At 39.7% G+C, this 26,992-nt stretch overlaps 1 protein-coding gene across 1 annotated transcript in view; it reads right to left on the bottom strand.

Moving 5' to 3' along the window:
- Positions 1 to 2,143: 2,143 nt before the first annotated feature.
- Positions 2,144 to 26,992, bottom strand: part of LOC118561075 (copine-8-like) — a gene marked incomplete at its 3' end in the record, with an annotated part of 60,197 nt that continues 35,348 nt past the window's right edge. The window contains exons 5-8 of the mRNA XM_036132861.1: positions 20,640 to 20,716; positions 3,949 to 4,012; positions 2,930 to 3,033; positions 2,144 to 2,279 (exon numbers count right to left, since the gene is read on the bottom strand). Coding sequence (XP_035988754.1) covers positions 2,144 to 2,279; positions 2,930 to 3,033; positions 3,949 to 4,012; positions 20,640 to 20,716 — 381 coding nt within the window. The remainder of the gene's footprint in view (positions 2,280 to 2,929; positions 3,034 to 3,948; positions 4,013 to 20,639; positions 20,717 to 26,992) is intronic.

Below are 26,992 nucleotides of genomic sequence, written 5' to 3' on the forward strand. Positions count from 1 at the left end.
AAAATAATGCCTGAATGGTGACATAGGTCTTTTTTGATTAAGATGATAAGGAATGAATGTGATATAAAATGCTGATTATTCGTAATTAATAATTTAAATTGTGTTGTACTTTTTTTTTACAAGTACATTTCTACCCAGTTGAACAGTTTTCTATCTTGAAGAAAGATAACCTAAAAGCCAAAGATAATGGGCCATTAAAATGCTATCCTGATTCCTGGAAAAGCTACCAAATTTTTGCGGATGACAAACACGTTTCTATTTGGTGAATCACCACATAACCAAATGTCCACCACAGTCACAGTCAGTGTGTCTATACAGGGATTTAATGGGTTAGATTTCCATATTGTTTTGTAATTTTTTTGTATTGTAACCCTAATATGTTCGTTTAGAGGCAGCACACAACTAGACATTTATAAGGTGAGAGGGCTCATGTTACCTTAACTATCTCTATAGTTATGCTGCTATAGGCTTAGGCTGCTGGAGGACAGTCAGGGCCTATTTCTCTCACTCTACTGATTTCTATGTTCTTCAGTTTTGCATTGCATTGAAATGACTGTTGTCATTTCAGCTTTTAACTTTTTGCTCTCTCTCTCTCTTTTTTCTTCATAGTAGGCACACCTGGTCTGGCGTTCTGTTAACTGTGACCTCATCCAGAGAAGACGGCTCAACCCGCTACTACCATCTAGTGTAGAACAGATTACTAGATCAATTTGTGCTTCTGTGCTTTTTGTGTCTCTCGTGTGTGTCTCTGCTCTGTTCTTCTCTAACCCCCAGTCGGTCGAGGCAGATGACCGTTCCTACTGAGCCTGGTTCTGCGGGGAGGTTTTCCTTCTGTTAATGGGGAGTTTTTCTTTCCACTGTCGCTTCATGCTTGCTCAGTACAAGGGATTGCTGCAAAGCAATGGACAACGCAGACGACTCTCCCTGTGGCTCTACGCTTCCCCAGGAGTGAATGCTGCTTGTCGGGACTTTGATGCAATCAACTGGTTCCCTTACATAGGAAATATTTGACCAATCTGTATAATCTGATTGAATTTGACTTTGCAAAGTGCCTTTAGATGACATGTTTCATGAATTGGCGCTATATAAATAAATTGAATGAACTGAATTGAAGTTAAAGACCATAGAGCCATGCAGGACCTTGGTGTCGTTATAGCTACATCAGCCTACTACTATTGCCAGAGTAAAGAGTTTCAATAGTTTTTATTTTCAGTGGGTTAGAGAAAAGTACTGGTGTCCTTAGAGGTCACTGTAAAAATGCATACCCCTGCAGCTGCTGCTCATCCAAAATACTGTCCTGACCAACACCATGAAAAAGGATCATATTACACCAGTCCTTAAATCAATGCACTGACATCCTGATAGCAACCGCATAGAATCTAATATCTTGTTGATGGTCTATGAGGCACTGAACGGTCTTTGGCATCATTTTATTTCAGAATTGTAGATCTGGTATGAATCACGTTGAATGTGCAGGTTATCAGAAACCTGCTCATTCAGTGCTTCCGGGATTTGAATGGGTCAGGGGAAGGCAGCATTTAGGTCTTTGCCCCTCACCTCTGGAACCACAGTCTGAAAACCTGAAATGTGCAGCAACTATTGGATCCTTTAAATCAGGACTAAAAAGATGACAGGTTAATGCAACCTGCACATAAATGTCGGAGATTCCTTTATCAGTTCAGTTCTATAATGTCTAAGCTATTCTTTTAAATTAGCAATTAAACAGTGCTATTCTTTGTGTGATGTCTTAGATTTACTATTATTCCTGTAAGGTGTTTCTTGTTTGGTGTAATTTTGTGGCTTATGTTTTCCTATGAAGAAACTAAACTACTTTTACATAAATGTTCCATATTAAGTGCCATTTCTCTGAAACCCGCCCTTGAGCGTCCTAGACCTCTTCCGTTCACAGATAGTGATGGTTGCCTGGCACGTGTACATGAGGAAACCCGTCATTAGTTGGTTTTTCACTTTCATCGCAAGTTTCTTGAGATTTCATGAGCTAATTAATTTTTATACTGTCAGCACTGTCACCATCACGCATGAATATTTTGTTGTTAAAAGGCAGACTGCTAAAGAGTCTACGCCGGATCTGATTACATTATGATTCCACCCAATTATCTGTAAACAATTCTTGAGGGTTTGCAGGATTCCTGCTGTGGGGCTGTGTGCTGTACCTGTCGTAGTCTCCGTTGCACAGCGCCCTGACAGGAATTTTAAAAGCCTGCCACACCGGGTCCAGAGTATTCTTCACCACCTCTGTTTTGTGGCAGATGGTGTGCCTGTGAGACATACAGAAGTGTTATGATGAAAAAAAAATAACAAAGAAAAATTTATAAATTTATATTCTAACAATGCATGCGGCTCTTTCTTGATAATTGCTTCCCTGTTTTTTTCTTTTTAGCCTATTTTAAAATCGCATGGAGACTGGCTCTTTGTTACAACGCTGTGCTGCTGTTATACCCTGCAGCGCAGCATTTAAGCTGCATCAGTTCAAACCCAGCTGCTCTACAGAGAATGTGTTAAGTGTGAGATGCTCAAGTCGACTCCAATAACAAGCATCTGCAGGGCAGGAAAAAAAAATGTGACCTCCACACAAAGTTTTCACTTAATTCCATCGTATCCATCACTGCCCTCTTTGTTTTCCTCTTGTCAACTCTGTCCTATTTTATCGGCTCATCTACTGCTTCCTCGTGATGAGGGACGGAGGGCATGTCACATATACATCACCGCGGGATTAATGTAACATCACATAGACAAGTCGCTCTGCATAGGAGGCTTTTGGGGCATGAACAGCCGTGCTCGGGCTCTGTGTACATTAAAGTCATCTTTACATGCCGTCTGTGCCTCTGCGGTTCACATGTGTCATATGAAGATAGCTGCATTCCTCACTGCACCGAGCCGAAGTCTAAAAATGTCTTATAGAACTTACGATCCATCTTCATTACTGCGGTAAAACACCAGGAAAGGGTCCGATTTTCCAAAGAAGTCCTTCTTATCCAACTTGTTGCCGCAAAACTGAAGCATCACTGACTCCTAAAGAGGCGAAAAGAAAACATATGGTGCAGAGCAAAAACAAAATCAACTAAAAATATCCTCAAGAAAACCCAACAACAACAACATCTTCATAATAGAAGCTAATACAGGACCTCTGAGATAAGGAATGAGTGATATGGTGATATCAGAGCACGGGGATGTGTTGACAATGTGCCAAAGCAGAGTGATTATGTTGTTGTCTATGTGGTAAAGCTGCACAATATAAGAAAACCATGTGATGGCAATATTATTGCTGTATGTTTAATTTCATTTGTGATAAATCCGCTTTGTCTCATCTGTTAGTAAAAAGCTTCCAACTCTGTCTCTCTGACTTTTAGTCTCTTATAGACACCATCATCTGTTTCAGATGTGGACATCTACTACAAATAGACACCATCCAGCATTATAGCCAACAATGACTGCATTCCAAACAGTCATTTGCAACAACATAATATTGTGATGACATATTGTATTTGAGACAGTCTGGTTGTACCATATATTTTGTCCATTCCGATTCTATACTCTAACACAGGCTCATTAATATGGCATTATAGACTAGTTTTTTATCCAGAAAAATTACACTTTACCTGAGCGGTGTTGTTGTTAATATTTAATGTTGTGAATCCGTTGGCCTAACAATATATTCATACCTAAACTCAATGTGTTTAGATTCATTCCAATAGAAGCGAAGCAGTAAAAAGCCCAAAGGCAATTTTGTCTGTTTGTGAAACCCAAATTAAGTTGTTTGTGAAAGCAGTTCGCTATTCCGGACAAAAATAACCGTGTAAGCCAATTATGTCTTTCTGGTTTAAACGTGTAAAGTACAAGACGGTTGAGGGAGACAAGAGAACAAGGACAGGTGTTAAAGTGAGATGACAGCGTCTTAAAGTGCGTAAGTGCAAATCTGAGTCTTACCCTGCAGTTGCTCAGCTCCTCTGATCTAATTATGATGCTGCCACATTTCTTTCCTGGAATTCCACTGGAGAGAGAAAACACAGAGAAGAGAACAAATCAAGCCCTCCGACAATGTGAACCCTCTTTACTTGTACAGTTGGGGTCAGATGTTTGCATACACTCATTAAGGCAAATTTAATTTGGTTATTTTAAAGGTATACTATGCAACCGGGGTTGATTTTCCAGCGAGGCTCCCCCCAGAGGGCGAAAGTAAAAGTGCACTGTCATAAAGATGCTCAGCTGTTCTGGTTTCTCCTTCAAGCCAGGCGCGGTTGTTTTGAGCTTAGCAGACAGGCGAACGCAACGAAAAGTGGAAAAAACGGCAGTACAAACAATGACTAACACAGTGAAGGTATGAACATCAAGCTTCTTGCAGCGCTATCTTGGCGAGGCGGTCGCCACCGCCTCGCCAAGCCGCGACCGCCGCCGCCTCGCCAGTTTTATTATTATTATTATTATTTTTTTTTTTTATGTTGGCGAGACGCTACCGCCACCGCCTCGCCAAGCCGCAGCCGCCGCGGTAGCGTCTCGCCAACATAAAAAAAGATAATATAATAATAATAATAATAATAATAATAAACTCAATATGCTTGCATGTTTATTTGACCGGCGGAGCGGAGCGGGGGGGGGGGGGGGGGGGGGGGGGGGGGGGGGGGGGAGACAAACTTTGCACCGCTGACCGGCTGAGCGGAGCGGCGCGCATATCGAGTTAGTTTTATTTTTTTATTATTATTTTTTTGGAATGTCGGCGAGGCGGTAGCGTGAGGGAAACCCTACAATGTTACTTACAATCGCATCAGCAGAAACGCGAGGTCTGCGTCAGCCTTGCAGCCTTCTATGTTTACCCGTGTACGACTCCTCTCTCTGTCCAGAGCCCTTTTCCTCTTTCTTGCCTGCTCAGACATGGGCTTTCGCTGTTTTCTCGCTGGTTCCGCCATGATAACTGCACAAATATCGCCACTGCGCTACAAACAGCACACCTTTCACTGGGGGCGTGTAGCAGTTCTCGCCGTAAAGCAAGACCGACTCTCATGATGCACACGAGACTACTGAGCCTGTGACTGCGGGCCGACTGCTCCTGCAATTGCAAGTGCGGTATTTCCCCCACAGACCACCAGGGCGGCCGAGAAAACCTTTGTTCAACCTGAAATGACTCATTTAATCATCCAAAACGGTATGGAACATATTAATTAACTGAAAAATGTTGCATAGTATGCCTTTAATTATTAAAGCTGGAATGATCATAGAAAATATAATTCCGGTTATATCTTAAAAAACAATGGGATGGACAAGCTAGTCAATACTAAATATACATGCTGAATGTGTACCTCCGTTCGGTTAAATATCTTTTAGGAAGCTGCACTTTAACTACATATTTTTTTAAATAACTGCTGGTATGTTTACCACTCTTTCTCCCAGAATTGGTAGAGCTTATTTAAATGTGTTGGTTTCCTGGAACGATTGGCTTTCCATGTTTTCAAAGCAGGTTGGAATATAGGGCTTAATGCTAGCCAGCTTTAATTGTTCAATTTGATGTGTTTGGGATCATTGTCTTGTAGGAAAACCAAGTTGTTCCCGTGTTCATCTTTCTAACTCTTGACTTGATGAAAAGCGTTTCCTACTTTATAATTCCATCCACTTTTTTTCAGCGCTTTAGTACCACTGCCAGCAAATCAGCCCCAAAGCACAATGCTGCCACCTCCATGCTTGATAACTTAACTACCAGCTCCATTGTCATCTTGATCATGATCACTAAAAATAAATTGATATGCCTCGACGTTGTCAGGTTATAAGACATGTAACCTTTAGAACCACATAATAAATTATTTAGTTGAATGTATGTATAAACTGGAACCTAAATGTATATTTTTTATCTGGATTCTAAAAACCCACTTTAATTTCAGTCTTGTGCCTCTAGTTGTTGCATGTCACTGTAGCTTTCTATCACTCCACGATATCAATCATTCTCAAAATTGACACACTCTATATTTTAAATTTAAATCCTGAATAATTGAATTATTTAAATAAAATCCCAATAATACTGAAATTGGTAAAAAAAAAAAAATAGAGGAAAAAAAGCCAACAAACAGAAACTGAAATGTCTGCTCAGATGACATTTGTAATGCTACTTACAAGAATCACAAAATATGGGGGCTATTTTACCACTTGGTGCATCACCTCCACTGGCAACATCATGTTTACATTTTAGGAACATATGAGACAGCTTGTGAAATGCAGGCCAACCAAGTGCAATGTTGCATGATTTAGAACTGTAACCATTCAACTGTTGTTCTATGAAGACCTACTTCTGAAACACATACCGAGTGTGGATTGTTATTGCCTTGAAAGGTCTCATTCTTGACAAAAGCCTCCGAATTCATGTCGCCATTGATTCGCCCGCCAAACTTGCACAGTAAATAGTGATCATTCATTATTCATGATGTCCTCCCAGATGTGCAAGTTAGCCATGCCAGTTGCTCTAATGCAGCTCCAAACAGCATCACTACAGATGCTGTCTTTTGAACCGTGTGCTAAAAAAAAAAAAAAAACCTCAAAGGTGTCCCTCTGCCCCTCAGAAGAAGGCGGAAACAGAGGCATCAGTGACTTCCAAAATGAATTCCATGCTTTCTGATTTGCCATACCACCGTATAGTTTTCCTAAGAGAATGATCTCTGAGTTGCTGAAATGATTTCTACAGAAACCAGTTTGGTTTTGTAAAAAACACAAGTAATTTTTTTGTCTTCTGCATAAAGCAAACTTCTGATTTTAGAGAGGAAAAAGTGTTTTCTGAGTTGTAAACTATGTTTCTTAATCCAGGGTTCCCATCTTTTATCTTTAACAAAGTGGTGAGTTTGTTTACGTGCACACAATTTCATCATCGGATTAAAATGTATTCGGATTGAATAATTGGATTGTACTGTTTATATGGACACACAATCAATTAATCCGATCATGATGTGCATGTATAGCACCTGGCTTTATTCAGAATAGAACCACTCTGACATGCGCAGTTATCAAATTCCCCTAAAAAAACACAGAAGAAGAAGTACTTCCGTCTTTGCTAAACAACCAAAAGATAGTAAGAAAAGCAGCATTATACGAGTCCGTTTGTCTTCCGTGGACCAAGGCTGGACTTGCACAATGTTCTAATGACTGCTGAAACGTTACTGAGTAAGCAACAATTTTGGGCTCTTATTTTTTCGAATAGAAAGGTTGTATCGGAAGCCCCAACAGTTTTGCTTCCCGACTTATTTCCTCCATTCCAATGCGGAAATAGGTCATGTTTACGTCGGGCGCACGTGCGCACTGGACTCTGTTTGCCACGTGCGGAATAACTTGAGCCTGACATGCATTTATATGCATGTTGATTGGATTATCAATCAGCATAAACCACTCCTCTCATCCGGAATACAATTTCAATCCGATTGAGTTTAATCCAATCACGATATTCCAACCGGCTTGTTTACATGACGCTTTTTTATTCTGATTGGCCCTTTATTCAGATTACTTTTGTCCATGTAAATGTAGCTACTGTTGCCACCAGTGGGAGTTAAGGTGGAACAACAACCAGCTATTATAAGGCAACATTTACAAAGTGCTACTTTGTGACTTGAAATATGTGTTTAATAAATGAAGTCAAAAATAAAACATTAAAGGGTCAATGATATAAATCATTTTGTTATGTTCCAACCACAACCTTCAATATATTTTTTAGATTTTATGTACTACACCAACACAAAGTACTGCTGTATTGTTAAATGGAAGGAAAATCACAATCAAAATCAAAAATGTTGAAATTGTTTTACAATTAAAATTCTCTCTGCCTCTCTAGGAGGCGATTATCAATCCAAATGCCAAAATCATTCAGGTGTTGGCATGACTAAATACCTCGTTTAAAGCCAGTCTATCTCAGCCGGATGCTGCGGCAGACTAGGGTCGATTACCCTGTTTGAACGACCACAGCTTTATAGCCATTTCTTGGTTACTGATCCTTGGAGCTGCGACAGACTGGCAACCTGTCCAGGGTGTACCCCGCCTCTCGCCCTTTGAAATGCTGGAGATAGGCACTAGCAACCCTTTGCGACCCCATGAGGGATAAAGCGAGTAAGAAAATGGATGGATGAGACATTGGAGTGAAAGTCTTCTTGAATAACTCAAGAAACTGTGCATAATACAGATCTATCGTAGTTTCATCAATAGATTCTGACCATAACAGAGCTCAGCCTCTCAAAAGTATTATGAAAGAAATTTTGCAAGCATAATCTGAGAAAGAATTAGGAGTGTGCTGAAAAACCAAAGAGCATTGTCCGGCAATGATCTAACTTACTGAAGTCTCTGGAGTCAGAGAAATAGACTCCCGTCCAACAGGTAGGGGAAACAACGGGAACTGGAGGAATGGGAAAAGAACTCGAATATCCTGAACCTGCTTGGTGAGATTAGTTAGGATCAGCATAGTCTGATCCTGCTGTTAGCTCATAGATTGTGGGAAAGCCTCGTGTTGTCCCAGGAGTACTCCCTGATGTGTGACTGTACTCCGTATCTGTGGTCTTGGGTCAGAGCATTCTGTCATGTTTATGTTTTCCATGGTAGACCCAGAAGCAACAAACACGGAGACGGCAGTAAATAAAGTATCTTTTATTGAGAGGAATGACTTATGATCAGAGGTCCAGGAACGGCTCTAGAGCTGATTCTAACCAGATACCGCTTGGAAGACCTAATGGTCTGACGCCTTCCCTCTGGCTTCTGCCTCCTTAAAGGTACTGCTCGATTAGAAAGGATCTGTAGCATCTGCAGACCATCCACCTGTCACGCCCTGCAGGACAGAAGGTAGTACTGCACCGCACCACTACCCAGCACGGAACAACAACCGCATACCTGACACTGAGGCGTCCTGGAGAACATTATTGAGCAAACAGCATCATAGAGACCAAGTAACACAGCAGACAGGTCACTGATTGAATTGTGGTGAAGTTTAAAACAGTTAGAGGGGAACAATATCCTAAGTTTTGAACATCTGACGTCAGCATTCACAGATGTAAAGAGCTTAACAAAAGCGCAAACCTACGCTAACATGACTGTCCACCAAATCTGACAGACCAGGGCGGCAGAGCAATAATAAGAGAAGCAGCAAAGAAGCCAAGGGTCCCTCTGGGGGATCTGCAGAGATAAAGTTTCGGATAACTCTTCATGATTGTGTTTTACCAATACTGATATTGAAATTGATTTGATATTTGTTTAAGAGTGGTGAGAAAAAAAAGCTATTGTTGAAAGAAAGCCTTAAGAAGTATAGTTTGCCAGAAGCCATGCAGGGCAAAGAGTAAACATATAGAAAAAGTTGGCAGGCACCACATAAGACTAATACTGGCCAACATGCAAAACAATGGGCATTACCCATTTGACACATCACTTTCTCAGTGATACATGGGAGTGGTTGCATCATGCTAAGGGGATGCGTTTCATCAGCAGGAACATGGAAACTGGTCAGAGATGAGGGATGCAGCTAGTGAATCCTAGAATAAATCCTGTTGGGGCCTTCAAGTGGGATGACTACGCTAGACAAGCAGCCAGAGCAACAATAGAATGGTCTAGACCAAAAGCATGTTCATGTGTTAGAATGGGCCAGTTAAAATATATAAAAAAAAACCATTCGCAAATTCCACTTTGCAAATATGCATATTATCACAATAGAAGAAACTGAAATTTCTGTTAGAAATTGTAAAGTTCAAGGGACTGAACACTCTTTAAAGTCACTGTAGATTATGTTAGATTATGCAACAGGAAGGATGTACTCACACCAGGAAAGTCCTTTGGTCCGGACCAAAAGTGGACTTTATGTTTTTCATTTGGTGCAGTTTGATTTCAAATAGCACTTTTTGCAAGTGAAATATAATTTGTAAACAAAGCCACATGTGTGACTACCATTGCTCCAATTGGAAAGCAATGACTATGGCAAGGATGTAGCAAGCACACATTTGGAAATGGAGGATAACTACTCAGACCTCTGTTTTGCATATTTGTGCTGTCAATACAGCTGATAATTGTGAGCTGCAAAACCAAGCTTAGTGTACAGTATGTGTGAAGAAATTCTGGTTTATTTTCAACATTAAGCACAAGTCCCGTTTGACTTAGAAACAAGTCATTGTGGACATATTGACTATTTCCATACTACTGATCAATGGTTTGTGTGTTTGTGCTGCATGTTGCATTTTCAGTAGGTTTGTGCTATGTTTGCTTACTACAACAAGTTGACACAAATGAAACTCCTTTTCTCTTCTTCAAGTAGGTTTGCATTTCCACTAGCGATAGTACTGTTCAGTGTTTAGCCACAATCTCATAGATAAATGAAAAAATATTTGTAAAGCAATATAACATCACAGGACCCTTAATAAACCAACTGGGGCCTCTGAATCCAATTTCTCTAAATTTGTTTTTCTTCATTTTAATATTACCTAATTATCTAAATATGATAATTGATAGTACAATATAACTCATACCAAAGATCTTCAGAATATGATAACAAGGTTCTGTGACATTTCAGCTGTAATATTTGTTTGCATCCTGGGCAGACGAAGCATAATATTCAGCCAATAAAGCCAAGGGAGACTGACCACTAAAAATAGACCATATGAATGCCACAGACTCCAGGCTTTATTCAGAATGAGGAAGGGCAGAGATAATTTCATTTGGCTAAGTACTACCCAGTAATGACTCAGAAAGCAAACAATAAAACAGAGAAATTGCAGGCAAATTGAAGCTTTGCTTCAATTTGCCTGCAATTTCTGAGACTCACCTGAGACTCACCACAGTCCTTTGATGAACAGGAAGGAGTCATTGAAATTAATTTGCTGTACGAAACAAAGAGATTGCTCAGTAAGTGGGCGGACGGAGAAATGGTGGGACAAAGCAGCAACAAAGAGATGGACAGAGTCGCAGAGGCAGAGGAAGACAGACATAAGTCCCTGGAAAGATGGAGAGCTGAAGGAGAGGTTGTTGACTGAATAGAAAGTGAGCCTGAAAGCAGCAGCATATGGTCCCCCAAGTATCACTGAAATGGATTTTTAGATTGGGATGCTCTTAGGTGCTCATAATGTGGACGCATATAGGCAAGGAAACAGAATGCCACCCTCTTGCGTCTTAGTTAAGGCTATTTTTAAACTAAAGGATACTTTTAAACTGCCCGATCTGCATCTGGAAATAGACAAAAACAACTTTCTATGGATTTCTTGTACTTATAAGGATGCATGTGTTGTCTCATTTAGAGCTAATTCCATTCCATTAGGAACATATTCACTCTCTTAGTCTTCTGCATTTATAATTCTGGGGGTAAAAGAAAAGAGAGCTTAAAACTGGAATAATAAGTGCAGATGATTAGTTTTGAGTATGCATCTGTCCAGAAAAAATGTAAATGTAAAACTGCAGGTTTACTTTTATTAATTTATTCATTTATACTAACATTTGTTTAAAGCCAGCCAAATACTACCTTCTCTGATTTAAAAATTCTTACCTTTTATTTTTTCCCCTAATCTCCATATTATTTAACTGCTGTCATCATGTTTCCCTATGGAAATCATATTGTTAAGGTGAATTCTCCAACATTGCCTTCTTGCACGCTTTTTAATCAATTTACTTCCACAAGGCCCAGTGTTGTAGTCTGTAGAGCAATGTGTCTTCTTCAGGTCTAATTCTTTTCTCCTTCTTTTCCCTTTTGTCCCTCTTGCTTCTTCTCTGAGTTTACCAGGTGTGCGCTCTCTCTTTGCAAGTCTTTGGACCTTTTAAAAACATTTTGAATACAATTGTCAAATATTTTTTGATATTTTATTTAAAACTGAGCCCTTATCTCTTCATTTCACAATAACTGTTTCTCAGAGATGCTTGGGCACATTTCTGGTTGCTTATCATAGTGACGATGCTGTTTGGCTTTGTTAAGGACTCTGGAGACGACAGGGAAGATAATATTGGAAGAAGACAAACAAATCTTTACTTGTCATTGTAATTGTACATTCTAGGGAAATTTGTTCTCTGCATTTAACCCATCCATAGGGAGCAGTGGGTAGCTCTTTACAGGGCCCACCGAGCAATCTGGGGCTCAGGGTCTTGCTCAGGGACTCATAGCAACAGACTGGGGTGATTGAACCGGGTACTTGTAACTTTCTCAGAGCGCAAGCGCCCTGCTCTAACCACTAACCGAATTACTTAAAACCGAATCAAGCTGAATTTAAACATCCCTTGGATCCCCTCCCCCCATTATTATTAGCTGTAATGCTACACGGATTCAGCAGGTTTCTTCCTCACATTTGATCCGTTGTGTTAGAGGAGAGACTTTCCAACCTTTCTACTAATAGAGCTCTCTTTCCACTCATTTTGAGGCCTCTACATTTCCACCAACGTTTAAGCTGCTCTACGTTGGGTTTTCTCCATTAAAGCATGTTGAAATGAAGGATGGCGTCATCTATCAAAATGTATGGTTTTGCAGTTGTTTGTGCTCAGCTTGTCCGACCATCTGGGAAATCTGGGCTGTCTCCAGGCAAACGTGACGTCATTTGAGAAATGTCCCATTAAGGTATAGCAATTACCCCCACCCTCCTGTAAGCTGTCCCTTATTCTATAGGGTAGTTCACGCGTGACGTCAGCGCTACATCCGGGTCCCGCGAGTAGGCAAAAAACAGTACTGTTCTCGTCTACTACATGACAAAACGGGTGATTTAGAGCGTACTTTTAGTTCGTTTACTTTTGGAATCTAAGCAATGTCTACGACTTGTTGTGCTCCCGGTTGCACAGAGAGGCATTCCAAATCGTTGGATGTACGTTTCTGTCGTTTACAGAAGGAGGAAGGACGAAGAAAGAAATGGATATTTTCAATGAAAAGAGCGCAGGCAGACACTCCCAATGGACTGGTATCATACTTCGACAGAATTTGCACTCTACACTTCATCTCCAGTAAATACAACTTAATTCTGCTCTAGTCATTGTTCTGCTTAAATAGCGGCGGAGGGGAGGTGGCGATCGCTACACGGGCCGGAGAAGCGGTAGCAGCAGCCGCTTCCTGCTGCTCCAGACAGCGGCGGCTGCTGCTGCCGCTTCTTCGGCCCGTGTAGCGATCGCCACCTCCCCTCCGCCCGTTCACGGGCGCTAGTACTTCTGTGTTTACTCTGCAATGTCGCCGATACCCCCACCCATTTTAACAAGACAAAAACACCAAAATAATCCGTAGTAAACAATGTTTTTTTTTAACCTACCGGGCGGGTCTTCCTCTCTGCTGAGACGCGGTCTGTGTCCGACGCCGCTTTCTGCTGTTACAAACATGTCTGAACATCCATCCATCCATCCATCCATTTTCTGACCCGCTTAATCCCTCATGGCATTGCGGGTGTTGCTGGAGCCTTTTTCCCCGATATAAAATAATTGTAGCCGTCCAGTGGTTTCAGGGGCTTTCGTGCTCTCTCGTGTGTACTGGCCTGTGTGTTTATAAGGCAGCTGTATGTTGCGACACGGAACCCTTGGCTAGCATTTCACAGACTCGCTCCGTCCCTTCAGGCTTTTGCTGTGTGGATCTGGCAATCTGATACCATCAACCATCAACTTACTCTTAAAACGATCTTGTGATACGTTATCTAAAGAAGAAAAATACGTGGAGAACTCGTCGGTTTCTCTGTTTGCGTCTGCCATTGTGTTCGCCTTTTGCCAACCAGTCCGCCGCGCATGCGCGAAAAACCCAGATGAAAACAATAGCAGTGAACTACCCCATAGGTGCCGAGTTGGCAGCCCTAGTCCTCAACCCCATTCTCTATTCAGTATACACTCTTGGCTGCTCCCTCATTTTCTGTGAGATCATCATAGTTAAGTTTGCTGATGACACCACTGTAGGTCTGATTTCTGATAATAATGAGTGTTGATGTACAGAGAGGAGGTCCAGTACTTGCCACTGTGGTGCTGGAAAAATAAAATCATCTTCTTGAAGTCAAAAGGAGTAACTATGGACAAAATATCTAAGGACACAACACACATCCCTCCCAATACATGGTGGGGAAGTTGAAAGAGTTGATAACTACATGTTCCGGCGTGTCCACATCTAACACCAGGTGTGGAAAACCCAACAAAGACTTTCCTCAGGTCAGTGGTAGATAGCCATCTCGTGTATTGGCGCACTGTGTGGTTCTCCAGCTGCTCTCAGAAGAACAGGAAGAACCTGCAGTGGGTGGTGAGGTTGTGGTGAGGTCAGGAGAATACATTACTAGATCACGGTGTCCCTCTGTTGGACATTTACACCTGCAGGCTCCAAAAGAAAGCCGGCACCGCTGCAACGGATTCCACTCACTCTCCACACAATCCTTTCTCTCCACTACTATCTAGTAAAAGTTTCAGGTCTTAAAAAAACAAATCCAACTCACACAAAACCAGTTTCTATTTAACAATGGTCCAATAAATCACTTAAAGACACATAGTAAAAGTAGTTTTTACTAGCAAAGTGAGACTTTAATGTAAAGTGAGGACTTTTTTTTGGTCCACACTTTATTCTGGGATAGGGGTTAGGTTTAGCTCTAATGTGTCAATTATGTTAAGGGTTAGGGTTAAGTACTGGTAAAGGTTGGGGTTAGGCCATAGAAAGGCTTGGAAATTAACAAAAGTCAATGGAAGTCAAGGCACGGTCCTCACTTTACACTTTAAACAATGATGTGTGCATGTATGCGTGTGTACACAGACAGACAGAGAGAGATGGATGGATAGATGGATGAATTTTATAACTTTCTTCCCAAAGTTGTCGGTTCATAAGATGTAGTTTTAAACATCTATATTTAAATGGCCCACTGTAGCACAACAACATTGGACAATGCCTCATGAGGCTGAAAATATTTACTCTGAAATACATCAGGGCTTTTGAGAGTAAATCGTTTCAATTTTCCATAATTTGCTGCTGTTCAGTTGAAACATTCTCTTAGTCATTGTATAAGAACAGATACACGGACATGTGACGTAAGATATTGTCTTCTCTGTTTTGTTTGTTGCTTTTTCCTCGATGTTTTTCACTTGACTGAACTTTATTTAACTGTTTTCCGTTCTTCATGGATGGAGTGCATGCAGAGTAAAAAAATTAAAATAAAACTACCAAAATACACGGCTGCTCAGTGAATCAGTCATTCAAAATAATAAAAGAGCGTCTAAAAATATCTTACTGAACAAGTTAAAAATAAAACTTGGACATGTGTAGAGACTCAAGCACAGAACACCCTAGGTAGACACGCAGATCTGAAATACAGTGAATGACTGTGGGCAGAAGTTACATAACTCAGAAATGGAAACACATTCTTACATCACATTCCTTCTGAATCACTCCTTAGCAAGCCCATTCAGTTGCAAGCACTCATTGATTCTGTTATCAACAAACAAACACACACACACTCCCTCTCACGTGCACGCGCATACACACACACACACATCGTACACAAATACACAAGAGAATGTAAAAGGAATGGATGAAGCTGACAGTGGAATCACTTCCGTTTAGCTCACTCAGTTTCTATCTCTTGTGCTTCCTTTACTGAAATAAACACACATAGTGGACACCAGCAATGGCTGGCATGGAAATAAGTTGATAGACTATTGGTTGTGTTCACCCTAAGAAAGAATACAGTTACAAAGTATGACCTCCAATAAACTTGCCGATGTAAGTTTGTATTTTTATTTTGCCAGTAGGAGTACATCATTTACCATTTAACATTTCAGCATTTTCTTTTAGACACTAACAAAGTGTTGAGCAGTTTATCCATCATGGGAACATATTATGCTTTTAATGCCTTCCTTTTAATATTTAAATCATTCAGATGTGATCTACATAAAGTTTTTATTGTTGCCCAACAGTTCGTCTTTTAAAGTTTGTTTGTTTTGAGAGCAACTCGTTTTGGTGTGGTCCCTTTAAATTTAAAAGCGGCACTTCAAATTTTTGTTGTATGCAGTAAGACAGAGTAATGAATTTTGTAGGCTAAGCCACCCAACAACCAAACATTTTCAATAATAAACTTATAGCTTTAGCATCCTTCAGCTTGGACTACAAAATCGCTGCGAGAAATATTAAAATGGCAGATTCGCAAAATTGGTTTGCCGGAAATCTAAGACCTTGTTTAGCAGCTCCATAGCAAATACTCTGAGGCAATGGTTCAAAAAACAGAATTGTGATTGGTTGGGAGGATGCAATGATTCTTATATTAACCTACATGGCTAGAATGCAAAAGGAAGGAAAACTGTTCTTCTATTGAACTTTAAAAAAAAAAAAACAGAATAGAGAAAAATGCACTCCTAGAGACTCCAGGTACACAACAAAATGTATTTAAAAATATATTTAAGGGCTAAAAAAAAGTGGATTTTGCATAATATATCCCCTTTAAAAGTCACTAAAAGCTAAAGAATGTAACTATTCTTTAGCTTTGGAGTGTGTGTAGTTTTTCTGATCACTACATGGTAGAAGGCAGCAGGAGAACCGGTTAGGACAGCCACTGCTGGAAAAAAAGGAAAAAAATACCTTCACTGTTTTCCCACTTGTAAAAAGTCAGTTGACCTTCAGTGCCATGTTCTGTTGTCTTTCCTATTTTTAAACTTGGCCTAGATAAGAGACTCATTCCAAAATTAGGAGATAATTTTGGCATGAACAAACTTATATTTTGTAACTTCCTGACAAGCATTAAAAAACACAATAGACCCTCAAATACTTTGATTCAACAAACTCAAGTGTGAAACTACCACCTTTTATGAGATATTTTACAGTATTTGTCCTTCTTCATGTATAGTGCAACCTTGTTATGAACACTCCGGAAGTATGTTTATTTAAAAAAGTGATTCTAAACCCAAAGCTCTAGAATACATTCTAAATAACACAAGAATGTCTTATTCACATTGAATAATCATTTACCTTCTTACGTATTTTGACTTCAATAAATTAAACCAATTTTTAAATCTACCTTGCCAGAATATTTAAAGGACAACAGATTAAACCCCCATGATCTTAGAAAGTCATTGAAAAAAATATATAGTAAAAGGACCAAAAGCAGAATAACAGGGTTCTTCATACAAACAATGTTGAATGGAAAAATTATTTAGATTGAAGGTCATTCATTACATGTTAGAATTACAATAGGAAGGTTGAAAATCTGTGCTAATGTTCATTTTTTTTGAAGATACAGAAGCTAACTGTGTAGTGTAACTTCACTATTAATGTTTAGGACAGACTGAGTTATCTCATTAAATCATTTAAAAAAAGCTTTTGGTGGTGGCATGTGGTGTAGTGGTGAAGCCGTTGGAGAATGTCCTTGTTGTGGCCGTCCAGGGTTGGAGGCCTTTGTTGCATGTCTTATCTCTTCTCTCTCTGCTAATTTTCTGTCTGAAATACGATGAACAGAGATTACTGGGGCCTCAAAGTCTCAAACAGAGATAAAAGTATTTGAATTAATTAGCATTATCCTGATAATAAATAATTTGTATTGCTGTGATAATGATATTTAATATAACAAGAGTCATGTTGAATTGAGTGATTTATTCTACCAGCAGTGAAAACATTGGGAAAATATGAAAAATAAAATAAAAGAGAGTTTTGACTAGGGCTGGAAGATATAGACAAAAAGCATATCAATATAATAGAAATCATTTTGATCCATATCGATAATTATCAACAAATTCAGAACATACATTTTAAAACTGCAAGCTTTAAAAAAAAGAAAAGGGAATGAGTACTCTCTGAAGTATTTGAAGGGGATAGAGCTTGGTGACGGAGTTTGTGATTGGTTGGGAGGATGCAATGATTGTTATATTAACCTACATGGCTAGAATGCAAAAGGAAGGAAAACTGTTCTTCTATTGAACTTTTTATTGACCCTTTTTTGTCTCATTGATATATGTCCTCTGCAGCTTCTGCAGCCAAGGATCGGAACGCCAAGGTCCCCGCCCTCAACTGTGTTGTGCAATTATACACTGTTTAAAGTTATTTAATGTTTATTAAATAAACCTCTGTCTGTTAAGTATTGTCTGATGATGATCAGCTCTTAAACTGATATCAAGACAATGGTTAAAAGGGATGAATTCGAGCACTAGCCATCTTTTAACAGCAAAACCTGCACACACATGGAATACAGGAGTGACAACTTATTTTCAAGTCCAAGAATTTAATAACAGAAATAAAATTAACATCCAGAGAACATCACAATGCAATGCTGTTTACCTGAATTAACACAATATTTCGATTAACAAATCCTCTCTACTAGGCTAGTGAAACTTAACTAATCTACTAAGCAAAATGAAGGTAAAAAGAAGCTAAGCTAAGGAAATATTTACATGCAAAACAAACAAAAGACAAAACAAAGTGGTTGGTCATAATCAAAATACTTCAGTGAATCCTTGTTCACTGAAGATCTGATTCCAAAAAGCATGAAGTGGAAATAATTCTGGTGTATGCTGTATAAGTTGCTGTTTATGTAGAGTTTTATTGACTTAAGGATTGGAAAGGATGATAATATTAGACATTAATTTACTTATTCTGGATATTTTATCAACTACTTGCGTTGTGTGAATTTTGGTGGCCAATCAAAAGGGCTTAAGGTTTTTCCTTACCAGTGAAACATTTAAAAAGCACACTGTGAACTTTTTTAGACTTTAAGTAGTTGCTTCTATGCTTCTTTCAGGTGATTGCTTGAGTATTGCAACACCCACTGGTGCACATCCTGAAGGCAAGAAAGTGTCAGAATGTGCATTTCTGTCATTTTCGGGTTGATTTTAAACTTAGTGTATTGTGACGTGATACAGCAGAGATTTTCTGTACATTAATCATTCACTTAGAGCAGTGCTGCTCAATTATTTTTTGTCACGCCCTCCCAACCCCCCCCCCCTCTAAATAAAAAACACCCCTCACTGTCTGTCGTGACTATAAATAGTATGATTTGTCCATACAAATCTTATGAGACTAATACAAATTGTGTTAGGTGTACTTATAATTTAAGTAGGCTACACCTCTGCATAACATTGTATCCTTGTTACTATTAAAGAAAATAAAAAAAATATAGATATTCTTACAACAAAAAGCAACTTTATTAACATTGTTTTTAGTATCTAAAAAGAAAAAATCTAGTGTCAACGTGCTTGCAATTTGCTAAATAAAAAAATAAACTATATTTCTCTGTCATTTCATACTTGTAAATATGTTCATACTGAGAAATTTACAAAAATGTAGATCCTCACATAGGGAGTTTGTCATATCACAACGTACATTGTAGCAGACCACTAGAGGGCTCCACTCACACCCATATGATGGGATGTTTTGATTAAAAAATGTGTGTTTTGTTGGTGTTTATTATCACAATGTGTACCGTTACTCACTTTAGTTGGAGTCAGGTAAACGAGGTGATCAAGCCTAGCTCCAGTGTCGTTTTTCTAACTCCTCCACAACATAAGCAATAAAGTATCTGTTGCTGTCAGTTGCTTCATCGAATTGTAAGGCAAAACGTTAGCCTTTGAGTTTCTCAACCAGCTGTTCTTAAAGATCGTTAGCAATGTAATTTATATGTTGGACGACAGTATCGTTGGACAGAGGGATAGTTTTTATTTTTGGGCCACTTGCGTCATCCAGAAAGTGCTCGCTGGTTTATTGAAGTAGTTCACAAAGTAGGATGAATGTTGGCTATATTCAGCGCATTTACACTGAAAAACTCAAGAGACTTATCAGTGCATTTTTAGCGCATTTTTAGACACAGTACACACACGGACTTTCCTTGTTTCCCGCTACAGTCACAGTGAAGCCAAACACTGCATACATTTCGTCATATTTCCTTGTCTTAAGGTTCGGGGGACAGTCGTTTGTCTCATTATCTCTGTCTCTCTCTGCCTTTCTTTTCATCCCTGTTAAATGTGTTTCCATGGTGTCGCTTGAGCGTTTGTTCTCTGCACTTCATATCTACTGCTCTGTACTGTGTGTACGCAAAAAAAAAAAAAAAAAAAAAAAAAAAAACTTACACAAACACTATAGAGCAAATAATCCCAGTGTGCACTCTGACAATGAGTGCGCCACACTGTCACCTACAGTAGTGGATGTGCAATTACACTTAAACTAGCATGGGAAAAATCAGTGCTCCCCGGGGTCAGACGCCCCCTTCCCTCTACTCCCCCCAAAGTGGCGCCCACCACTATTTCAGAAATACTGACTTACAGCTATCTAGCCTCTCACCAAGCAGTCAGTGGGAAATCTGTCATAAACTGTTAATTTTAACTTCAAAGACATCTTTCATAACTTTTTGTAGGTTTTTGCAGAGATTATGCTGGAAACCTGTTAGAGCTTCACTCAGACATATGTCTTTCACCAACAAACTGTGTACTACTTAAAGATGTCCAGTCTGACATTAGGCCTGCTGCTGTTTATCTAGTCATCTCATTTGGCTAATGGAGACAGGATACGCTTTCACCATCGTCTTAGCCCATTTTCATGGCCCTATTTGCCCTCTTTTCCAATACAAATGGTGTCAAGCTATCGGAAAAAAAATCACCTGCTGGTTTTCAATTTACACCCAACAGGACACCAAGTCTAACGCTAATAGAATTATGATCTATGTTTATAATGGCAGAAGTCATTCTGTATAGCGGATTTGGTTGTTTGTTCCTTCATGCTGCAGTGTGCTACTTACATCAATGGCTTTTCCAAGCGGCTTCCCAGGGAGCCGACTATTTCGCCCAATGTACAGAAAGCCTGGCCCAGGAAGTCCTGCATGTGGGAAAGCACGAGAAGCATAGCAATGAGTTGCAAAGAGAAAGATTAATTATGATGTTATTCATATCTATTATTCATATTTTGTATATAAATGTATTGACGTCGCCAAGCATATGCAGAAGAGCCCTTAAGCAACGTTCCCTCAAAACTCTCTAATGCAAAATTGATGCCCCCCTCATCTCTAAATGATTTCTACAGCCAGTCAACGCGGAGAAAGGCAGCTGCAAATAAAGCAATTTGCAAATATTGTGACAACTGTTTACAATTTCAGCTTCTGCTCAAAACATGAAAGGATGCTTTCAACTTTTTAGCTGTTATTAATTGTTAGAAACTTGTAAACTTGCAAACATGTCGTAAAGAAACACTTTTGTCCTCCTATGCTATTCAAGTTCTAACTGACTGGCAGGTTTGTTAATCTGTTTTTTTCTCCTGTTGTCGCAATGCTTTTCAGCTACCCTTAGGCCTTTTGAAAGTCTGCTCATTTACTCTGTGAATATGGTCACACATAAAGACATACATTTGTAGGTTGAGCAGCAGAGATTAGGATGTGGGTTTCCCTATGAAAAATTTGCTATATCCTCTTGCCAATGCCAAACCACTTTTGGTGGAGGTTTAGTGATGGGGTGTGGTGTGGTGTGTGTGTGCGTGTGTGTGTGTGTGTGTGTGTGTGTGGTGGTGGTGGGGGGGGTCTCTCTGGACAAAATCAGGCTGGCCATCATCACAGACAATCTCAATCGAGATTAGATTCTGATCCCTGCAGCAATCCCATATCTCCACTATTACTGACAGAACTCTATCTTCTCAGATGCCTATGCTTGCCCACACAGAGCAGACTATATCAGGGACTACCAAATGCATGGAATAAATTACTAAATGAACTTCAGATTCTGCCTCTTGTTAGTTTGAATAAGTGCATAACAGTTGCAGTCCACCTCATTTATGTGCAAGTGTTATTTCTTTTTTAACATACTAATGTTATTAATCCCTTGGTGCTGATTGTAATGTATTCTGTTGCTGCCCTTTTGACCAGTTCTCGTACGTAATGGGCGCCTTTAACCTGGTTAAATAAAGGTTGTAAATAAATCAACCTGCAGAATCTGGGAGTGGACAGGATTGAATGGCTTGCACTCCTGAACTCAACCCTGTTGAACACTTATGGGATCATCTTGGGCGTGCTGTTCCTGCCAGTGACCACCACACTGGCAGACTTGGGACAGCTCCTGGTTGAAGAATGGGACGCCGTTCCACAGCAATGTGAGACCAAGCTGGTGACCATGAGGGGATGATACCAGGCGCTTGTGGCTATGTAATAGGCCAGTGTGTGTTAAATCAAGATACTTTATTGCCATAAAAATGTACAACATGCAAACGTGTACAAATGCAACTTGGACTGAAGGGTCAGAGAAACAAAAACAAAATACACTAAAATCAATAAGAATACACTCTTAAATAATTAATTTGTCCAATTTCTTCAAAACATTAATCATCCAATCCAATAAAGACCAAAAAAGAGTCAACAACAAAATAAGCAGTTTGGCATTAGCAGGGAGGCGTTGGCAAGTTTAATGGGTGCAACACACATACTTAACTCGCTGCTCAATCCATGAACACTTTTCTCTAACAATTGTGGCATTATTTAAAGGGAAAAAACAGGTTTTGAATATAATGACATTCATTGGTAAGATGCATCGCCACAACAACAAAAAATAGACCGAACACAATCTTTCTTATTGTGTGCTTAATGTATTTGTGCTTGACTTGTTCAGTCAAGGCACATTTTTAGAGATTAATTATAACAAGCATTTTTTTAATCAATAAAGTAGCTTTTACTAGAAAGAAATTAAAAAAGCTATTAAAAACGTAGGCTAAATCTTCATGCAATTTTTTTATTCAGGATACACACTTTCCCGTTGTAAAAAGATACTGCTTCACATGCATGAGTTTTTGAACAAAAATATAAATTAAGAGCGTAAAGAACAACCATCCTCACTGTACAATGCAGCTGAGATGCACAGGAATCATTATCGCATTCCGCTATCGTTAAACGCAAGAAGAGATTTGAAGCATGAAGGAATTTACACAGCTAGCACTCTGCAATAAAACAACACAATCTTTTTTTCATCTACCAAGCAAAAATAATAAGATTTAATCGCAGTACTGAACAACCTTTCTTCTTCTTTTAACAATGTATCAAAAAGGTGTAAAGAACATATTTGCCTAGCCTGTATTATTGGCACATACAGATATATTTCCATATTTAATGCTTTTTATCTTTGAGAGGATCAAAGGGTTGCATTATATCTTACAATCTGCAGTGAGGCATTAAATAACCTCATAAACACTTATTGATTTCAAAACGGTATTCTGAACATGAATCAGATGTTGTAGCATGATGATTTATTGAGAATTTTAAACTGCAGTTATGTTTTTAAAAGATGTCTTTTAGAATAGATGTTTATGTTTAGAAGACTATAGCTGATTGCACTTTACATCTGTGATCACTTTATATCAGAGAATTTGCAAAGACATATATCAGTGAGTGAGCTTTAACACTTTCAAATTGTTTTAAAGGGAACATATGAGTTCTTCGATTTCCATTTAAATCGTTTAATTGAGGTCTATGTACAGTGGAACTGCAGTGCTTTGGTCTGAATTTCCAGTTATTGTTGCCCTACAGCCTGTCTTTTGCCCCTGTTCTTAGGTGCATCTAAGAGTAACTTAGGCTACCAGGCTTCTCAGCCTGGAAGAGATTTACCTGCCTGCAACAAGTCTCTGTGCTTTCCTTTCAATAAACCTTTTAAAGTGCAATACAGATTGAATATTGGGTTTTCTGTCTGTATGCTCATAATACAAAGAAGAAATATAGAAAATGATCCTTTGTGATTAAAATATTGACTGTTACTAGATGACCTACTAACAAATGAGAAAATAAACAATTCCTTTAAGCAAAGTGCAAACCACAGTTCTGTGGCCTGCATAAGGAAGTCTGATGTTATAGTGAGCCACAGTTGTATAGACCAAAAATGTCTTGTTGATGTCAGATGAGAAACACCACAGCAGCTAAAAAAAGGCCTTGATAACACCTGTAGTATGGAGAATATCATCTCTGCACACACACCACACTGAACTTTAAATCAGAAGGGCTAGAGTGGCAGAAAATCACACCAGTTCCCACTTTAAACTGGTGGTGACTTAGTTTCAGCTTTTTAGCAAGTAACCTAAACGCTGGAAACTGAGGCTACAATTCACACAGGTTGACCAAAATGAACCACTAACACACTGGAAATGCGCTCTCTGGTTTAATGAGTCAATTTAAGCGGCGGCCTTTAGATGAGAGGCTCACAATTTGCAGTAAACATCATGGAAACATCCTGCATCGGATTATTGGTTCAGACTGGTGGTGATGGTGTTATGTTTTGCTGAATGTTTCTTAACACCATTTGAGAACATTAAGACAATTCTGAGGACAAAAAGGGTCCAACACAATACTACCAAGGCATACCGAATAAAGTGGCCAGTGAGTCTGCATGCAAATAAAGTATACTTGCTTTAAGGGGACTGATGAGAGTGCTATCAGCTAAAATTACAACAAAAGGCAATGTTGCATCCGCCCCACATAATGCACAGCATAAATTACATGGGCTTATAAGATATTTTCACTTCTTAATAAAGGGGCACAATGTAGGGAGCACCATTTTAATCGTTAATGTTCAACTATAGTTTTGCCTTTCACTTCTAAGCCCAACTAAATCAGAGACTTGTGAACTTGCTGCAGGGTATTGACAAGAAAGGAGACAGTTTAGGAATGGGGAGCAGCAAGAAGAGAAAAGCATTGAAAGGAGTGTTTACTACATGCCCTGAACTATGTGTCCGTGCACTGATACTCAGGCCTCCACAACCAGATTGTGCTGCATGTGTGTGTGTGTGTGTGTGTGTGTGTGTGTGTGTGTGTGTGTGTGTGTGTGTGTGTGTGTGTAAAAGTCCTTGACAAATGAGTTATGTTGAGTCCAGCGGGCAGAAAGCAGCTCCAAACATCTTTGCTGGTGCTGAGTGCAAAAAAGGAGATGGCAAAAACACTCTGGCCTTTCCTCATGAAGCGTGCTGCGAGCTAACTAGCAGCCCCAGCCAATCGGCCACAATGCTTTACAAGATTGAGGACTACAAGTTGGGGCAACTTACATTAACTGGTGCAATGATGGCAGCAAGAAAAAAAGATTCAAAACCTTCTACAGCTAATTGAGGTGTAATTTAAATTCCCCTAGAGAACATGCATCTGTCTTTATCCATCCTCTGAAATCTATGGCACTTAGTCTGAAGTAAACAAGCAGTTCTAGGTTTTTAAACTTTTTGGCAATCAAGCCATGAGCAAAAAATCAGACTAAAGTGTAAATCACAAAGATATTTGAGACTTCTTCAAAATGAACATTGGTTGTCTAACTTGGATCTGCAGTGAACCAGGATTCACTGAATCATTCTGATGATGGTTCTCAATCATTTTTTGTTTGATATATACACTGAACAAAAATATAAACACAACACTTTTGGTTTTGCTCCCATTTTTTATGAGATCTAAAACTTTTTCCACATACACAATATCACTATTTCCCTCAAATATTGTTCACAAACCAGTCTAAATCTGTGATAGTGAGCACTTCTCCTTTGCTGAGATAATCCATACCAACTCACAGGTGTGCCATATCGAGATGCTGATTAGACACCTTGATTAGTGCACAGGTGTGCCTTAGACTGGTTTCCAGTCCAGTCTGTTGTCCAGACAGGTATTTATACTCCACCTCCACTTCTTCTCCCAGTATGGCAATCATATCAGTCCAATTCCTATTTCTCATGACATCTACAACCATCTCCTTTGTTTTATCTACATTCAGAATGAGATGGTTGTTTCCACACCATGCCACAAAGCAGCCCACCTGTTCTCAGCTTCCTGTCAATCTCTGATGAATCTAACGACAGCAGTCATCTCAGTATTTCTGCAAATGACAGGAGTCTGTCTTGTATCAGAAGTCTGAGGTGTAAAGAGTGGAAAGGAATGAGAGAGCACCATCCCCTGTGGTGCTCCTGTGCTGCTGACCACCTGGTTACACACACAGTCCTTCAGTCTCACACACTGTGGTCTGTTTGTCAGGTATCTCTGAGTCAAGCGAATGTTGATGCCTCCAGCTGAGTCTTCTGGAGGTTCTGACAAATCAGACTTAATTGTGTTAAATGCACAGGAGAAATCCTCAGAGTGCTGTCTGCCTTGTCCAAATGACAAGTGTATGATGGCCTCTTCAAATCCAACCACACGGTGATAAGCAAACACCTGGGGGTCCTGATAGCTGCTTATTTGCTTACTCAGGTGTGTCAACAAGAGTGCCACTTTAAAGATGCGGGAAGTCAGGGCAACAGGTCTAGTGATTGAGGACCGATGAGTGAGTTTTATTTGCTACCGGAACAACGCAGGAGGTCTTCCACAACACTGGAAAACTTCTCCTTGGACAGACCAAGGTTGATAGGTGCTGTAGAATCCCAGAGAGCTGCTCTGCACAGGCCTTCAGGACTCAGTAGACACCATCTGGACTTTCAGCCTTATACTGGTTCAGTCCCTCCAGCTGCTTCTTTACTTGAGGGGCAGAGGGGTCCATGGCTGAGGTGGAAGATAAAACATCTGAGGTGTGACAGTGAAGTTTTGTGTCAAAGAAGATTGTGATGACTGTTTGGCTGGTGCAAGGAGTGGAGGATGCTGAGCTTTGTCCTGAACTGGACCTATTGAAGCATTAACAGGTGTGGTGGATGCCTGCTGGAGAAGAAACAGCTCTAAGTCAGCTCAAACAGAAAGTTTGGGAAACGTATTGATTTGTCACAAGAAATGTAGGAGATTGGTGCATCCGACTATGAAGGATAAAATAGCCGTGGACAGTCCCTGCGGCTCACAGTGTGCACAGAGTACAACCGATCAGACCCGGCTGCAAAAGCAAATTATAGGGGGACCTTTCTTTTTTTCAGGGGTGCTCACTTGTTTAGAAAACATTTTATTTGCTTTAGGCTGAACAGTGGGTCTGTGACCCCCTACAGTTGTTCCAAAAAATCTCAATAAAGTACCAAACATCTAAGAAATGTGTTGCCAATATGGCTTCTTTTGAACATGTTGGGCTGGAAAAATAGCTTTGGGTGGGTTGTTAAAATGTATGCTGCTTTTCACATTTAGGGAATTTTTTTTTTAGAAAGAAATAATATGACAATTACATCAAAATAGTTGTCATTATGTGGCAG

This window comes from Fundulus heteroclitus, unplaced genomic scaffold (assembly GCF_011125445.2).
Source record: "Fundulus heteroclitus isolate FHET01 unplaced genomic scaffold, MU-UCD_Fhet_4.1 scaffold_553, whole genome shotgun sequence".
In the NCBI taxonomy this organism is placed as follows: Eukaryota; Metazoa; Chordata; class Actinopteri; order Cyprinodontiformes; family Fundulidae; genus Fundulus; species Fundulus heteroclitus.